This window comes from Phoenix dactylifera, chromosome 2 (genome assembly GCF_051530095.1).
Source record: "Phoenix dactylifera cultivar Ajwa chromosome 2, Ajwa_hap1_PhDact_Kaust_v1.1, whole genome shotgun sequence".
Lineage (NCBI taxonomy): Eukaryota > Viridiplantae > Streptophyta > Magnoliopsida > Arecales > Arecaceae > Phoenix > Phoenix dactylifera.
Window position 1 is genome coordinate 34821035 of NC_143191.1, and position 6000 is coordinate 34827034.

A 6000-nucleotide genomic window follows, 5' to 3' on the forward strand; every position below is an offset into this window, starting at 1 on the left:
ATTTTTTTTTGGGGGCCAACTAGTCAAGGGTTAATAATTTCCAAAAAAATTAAAAGGATTCTTACCACAATAGTCTGTGGCAATTGACTAATCATAAATTGAAATATGATTGGTTTTGGAAAAAATTCAATTACTTTTTAAACAAATCTAAATTTCTATTTATGATTAGTCTAATTAAAATATAACCACAATCTAAATATTAGCTAGAATTTTGGAACTAAAATAGCAACCGGCAAAAATTAAGGAGCGCATGAGAAGAGTCGGTGACTCCAAATTTGAAGAAACGAAGTTAACGCAAATCATGAAGCCAATTTTCTTTATATTCATGTATTTATATATAGTGTACTATATATATCTGTTTTTTTTTCAATATTCGAGTTATTGAGTTTTTGGATTCAAACATAGCTAAATCTGAGTTCAGTCCAAAAGAAATTGGATCCTATATAGTTTCGATTTGATCCAGTAAGGTTATTGAAAACTTAATTTGGATCCTTACCCAATCGTTATAAAATAATCAGGTTGGAATATAGGGAAGTGATGAATTGATTGGCCAACTAGGGATGTGCTTAGATTGTTTGACAAACTCAAATCAAACAGAAAAGCATGACATTTAAAAAAAAAACTGTGGGTAAACTAAATCCGAAAATCAAGATTTATCAAGTTTCATTAGCTTGCATATGTTATATTCCATCTTGGAAACACTACTTGCTTCTATGAATAATTAGGGCTATAAAAGAGTTGGACTTGAGTTGGATCTGCTATATCCACATCCGAATATGATAAAGACAAATCAAGTTTGGATTGATGGATCCGTTAAAATAATTAAGATCGACTCTGAACTCGATTAATAATTGGATTTGAGTTCAAATTTGAGCATTTTTGGGATTCAGTTCAACTCATGATTTTATCTTATGCTTTGTTCTCCTTCCACATTTATTAAAAGATAACATTTAATAAAGTTATGGTTTAAAAAAAAAAAAATTCACTATTGCAAGCATAACAACTATTATGGGAAGTGAACGATTGGTTTTGAAAAAAAAAATCAATCACTTTGGAATAGATTTAGGTTTTCATTTATGCTGATTTGATTCAAATGAAATTAGAATTTAAGTGTCAGCTAGGGTTTGGGAACCCCGGTGTTCAGAGACCCCGGCAGGTTGACTAGGTCCTGCTACCAGACCCAACACCTATCATGGGGCAGGTTGTGTAAAAATCTATATACTAAAGATCGCTTGACGTAGCGACCTAGGTGGTTGAACTGTTCGAACTGCCGATTCAGAAAAATTGTTGTTAAAAAAAAAAAATCATGATTTCTCTTTTCGAACGAAAGCGAGACCTGTTTCCCTTCTGACGGATGTGAGGAATATGTGGCAACTTGTTTGGAAAGGATCGGTCATCACATCTGGCGGAAGCGATGCGGCTAATTATGGAGGAAAGCCGTGGTGGTGTAGTTAAATCCAAAGGGAGCGGAGGCGGAGGCGACAAGGCCTCATTCAGGAGGAACGAGGAATGAAGGTGGTGGTGGTGGTGGTAACTATTCGGCACAACAAATTATGATAAATCTTGTCTTCGGTGTAGCGTAACCAAACTAGAAGATTTAGATGCTAGGAAGATCACTCTGCTGGAGATTTGGGATGAGTAAAGGTAATGATTGGCTTGATTGGGGATAGAAGGAAATCATTGATTAAGAGAGGAAGAGTATATGTTTTATTAATGGTTCCTGATCAAACCATGTCTGGCGAAACGATTGAATTGGAAACCCATGAATCAGATGCTGAAGCAGGTCATCCTAGTTTGACGGGTTTCGAAGATTGCTAGGAACTGAAATGGCAGCGAGCAAGAGTGAAGGAAAGCATGCATGTGGAGAAAAACAATAGTCTAGATAGAGAGAAGAAGGAATCAACACGTCATGAACCGATTTTCTTTAGCTTTCTACATTATATATGCGACAAATTATGGTATTTGTTTACATATTCAGGTTATCATGTTTTTAGATTTGAATATAGCTATAACCAAGTTTGATCAAATAAGAGACTAGCTCCTATGCAAGGAAATTCGATTTCAATTCGAGAACAATCTGCCTCACTTGTGGGCACTGGGCAACGAGCAGTTCAACCTGCTCATTCAATAGGCATAGGCGCTGATCGCAGCGGTCCAGGGCCTACAGAAGGCAGCGGCACGACCGAAGCCAATCTAGCCAGAATCCAAGGGGCCACTTACCACTCTCAATCGCCGACGCACCAAATGCGCTTGGTCAGTCACCGCTCTCAACACCAAGATTTAGAGTGGTCTCACCAGAGCTAGTATACTCGGCAGAACAATTTCTGCTGGGATGAGAAACCGCATACTCCAAGGCCCCATTTCGACATGGACTCTGTCAGAGCCTCTTGCCTGAAACAACCCCGGGGCCCCCAAAGGGGAATTCGACGAATGCCTGCCGACGTTCAGATAAGGGAATGCTTCCCAAACCACTAAAGGAAAGGCTCGACGAAGGGAGGGAGATGCGGCGGGGTAAGGAAAACGCTTTCGGAGATCGAGATGTCCGCTCGTAGAGCTTCTACCCCAACAAGACGCCAACCTCGATAGAAGAATTAAGAAGATGGGCCGACAGATTCAGGCCCTTATAGGACAGGCTCCAAGGGAGAACAACAACCTTGACTTCTCCTCGAAGCCCCCATTCATCAAGCAGATTATGAAAGAATTGATCTCGCCTCAGTTCTAGATGCCTCAAGTGGAGCCGTACAACGGCACCACAGATCCCCTAGACCATCTGGGGTGCTTCAAGGCTCTCAAGACGTTGCACGGAGCCACCAACGTCGTACTTTACAAGGCTTTCTCTGTAACCCTTCGTAAGATGGCTCAGTTCTGGTTCTCAGGGCTTCGACCCGAGTCCATCTACTCCTTTAAGCAGCTCACTCGCCTCTTCGCGACGCACTTCATCTCCAGTAGAAGACAGCGTCGTGGCTCAGACGCGCTGCTCGACATCAAGCAGAGGGAGAAAGAGTCCCTCAGGGACTATATTAGCCGCTTTAATATGGCAACGCTGGAGGTCCACAACCTGGATCAGTCGGTCGCGATGTCAGCGGTAAGATAGGCTAAAGCTCCATGCTGCCCTTTTATGAACAAAATTAAACATGGAGGGAAGAGTTGGGCATGACAAACCGAACTTAAACCAAGAAGTGAACGGTAATAAAAATCGAAGTCAGGTACATCAAAAAAAAATTACTTTCACTATCTTTTTTATATACATTAATCTCGGCAAAAGCCACGAGTCATTATCTGACCACTAGTGCATGCCACATCAGCTTAGATAACAACAAATCTAGCTCCCCTATATAAAGGGGCGGCCCAAAGGACCTCAAAAAGGATATTCATTAGAGCACGACACTCTACTTAATATTTCTTTCTCTTACACTATTGTCTTTCTATTCTGACTTAGGCATCGAAGGGTCCCCGCCGAAAACTCTCTAACAAGTGGACTTTTTGCAGGCCATCTCTGAAAGAGACCGACGCTCGACACCACCAGCCTGCTTAGCTTGTCTCCAGCCAACCTCAGGGTCGTCTGAGCTGAACTCCGACCTTGGTCTGGATTCGGCAACAATGGTTAGTATACACCGTACACGATATATAAGATATAGTTTCTTCTTCTTTTTTTTAATTATTCTTGAAATACAATATAGCAATATAATAAATTATAATAAATAGAAAGCTTCAATAACTAAACTTCTATTGCATATTAAGCAATGAACTTTGATAATATTCGATTTGAAACCCCCATCATCAATGCTAACATCCACAAGGTAAGCAAAAAAACTCAACACAAGTTGAGCCTCGTCGATGGAGAATTTTCTTCTTAGCGCACACTTTTGTCAATGGTTTCATGTTCAACTCAAAGTGCAACATTCTTACCCTATTTCATTTGAAAATTGAAAGAAAAAACATCCACAACATTACATAAGTATATGTGTTAAAAATAAGTTGGAAACATTAGCAATTATAAAATAATATTTTCAAAAGCACATGCATATTATGTTCTTATGTAAAACTCATAGTAGGAGTCGATGCAAACAACTAATGTTTTACGTTAATAAGGCGAAGTATCATCATGAATTTGAAAGCTAGAATTAACAATTGCAACAATAGATACAGCCAGCAAACAGAAACAAATACATCATTCTGCCAAATCGACTCAGCGATATGGCCCTCTGTAATAATAACTACTGCTATACTTTCTATGGTGCTTGTTATTTCGCAAGGCACAGCACCCAACACAGTAGACAATGTTGAGGAATACAAGGAGGGCAATGTTGAAGACGGCAAACTGCTTCCATTTATCCTTAACGGTTTCGAGCACTCCTGCCTTGCATGAGTTACACCCGTAGCACAAGCGTTGTTCATCATTGTTCCACATCTTACAATCAACATCCGTTGATTTAAGCCCGGATTCTGGGATTGTCCAATACGTAGCGTTCTTATACACGTATCCGCAGTATGTCGGCGGTTTGCAGCAGCCAGACTGCAACATAAAATTGGTAAGCAAGGTGAGACAACCATCAATTAACTTAACCATATAGCAAATATACTGGTTTATCAATTTAAATAATTAAAAAGACTACTGTAGCTTGCGAACATACACACGTATAGTTGTATTGTAAAAAATACATGCATGTCTACTAATTATTAAGACTGGTATGCACGAGTATGTATGCTCGGCCTTTGTATTTTCAAAAAAAATTAAAAACTAAAACAGGAAAATGAAATGAAAATATTGAGCTCTCTTTGTAATGACTGAGCCTGGATTTTTTTTTTTTAATTTTCTTTAAAAACTGCCTCCAATGAGTAATAAAGAGTGTATATGTTTCTTTTTTTAAAAAAAAAATAGTTTTTATTATATTTTTAAACCCATCTAGACTGCCGGTCATTGTCCCAAAGAGTTTCTTGGTCGTCCCGCCAATACCAAGTTTTTCAGGTAATGAGTCCATGACAGGTGGCATCGGAGATGGGCCCAATAAATAAACGGTCTTTTGAATTTGGATTTAACCAATCGAGATAAAGATAATTAGGATCTATTAGTGAAATTATTGATAGCCAAGCTAGAAAGAAATAATTTTAATTCTTCAATTAAAAACATTGTCAGAAAATATCATTACAAACAGAACAGGTCTTTAGATTGGATACGAATATGAATTCAAAGAGTAAATCCAATAAGGAAAAAAATCCAAAAAACAAATCCTTGATTATCTTATCAATTTCGTATTTGGATCTTTCTCAGATCCAACTTAAACCCAGCATGTCTATACCCTCCAACCGTATCCTTTATGAAATGAAAGAGGAAGGAGAGAAAGCTCCTCCCCGACCCTTGCCAATTGTAGATAAACCTATTTTTCAAATAGATCCAATTGGAACTACATACTAATATACACCTTTTTTTTTGTAATAAGAAAAGATTCATCAATCTGAAAGTGCAATGTGAAGCACCTGTAAGGGTGATAGGTGTCGCTTGTAGAACTCATCAGCCTTCAATCCAATTTCAGTGTGGAACCCCCCGCACACCTTGACATCCTTCAGGCAGCTTTGAATATCCTTCCAAACGTCATCTTCCCCCACCTTTTTCTGTAGCCAACTCGAGTAGTCCCCAAGCTTGTACTCTTTGTACCCCGTCCCTGCTATGACCTGCCCTACGCCCTTATTCGTGACCATGAAAGCAAACACCGTGAAGCCAAGCATCCCAAGTATCAACACAAACATCACAAACAGATAGATCCAGAGAAGGAAGGACACACGACAGCATGAGCCGACCATACCAAAGAGAGACACCACCATTAGAAATATGCCAAAGGAGAGGACCGGCAGCTGGAGGAATTTCCCGCACTCGGTGGACGAGATGAGCTTGAACCATAGCCCGGCGCCGATGATCGGGAAGGAGACCAGAAAGGTGACAAAGTTTAGGAGGCCCAGAAGGCTGTTGCTGAATTTAACCATCGTTGAAGCTAGCTGGTA

At 39.6% G+C, this 6000-nt stretch overlaps 1 protein-coding gene across 1 annotated transcript; it reads right to left on the reverse strand.

The window, feature by feature from the left end:
- Positions 1-4189: 4189 nt before the first annotated feature.
- LOC113462371 (tetraspanin-8) lies at positions 4190-5982 on the reverse strand. The gene is made up of 2 exons (XM_026802452.3): positions 5479-5982; positions 4190-4516 (listed from the first exon to the last, which is right to left on the reverse strand). Exons 1-2 carry the CDS (start codon positions 5980-5982, stop codon positions 4190-4192), a joined length of 831 nt encoding a protein of 276 aa, XP_026658253.1.
- Between the last annotated feature and the right edge of the window lie 18 nt (positions 5983-6000).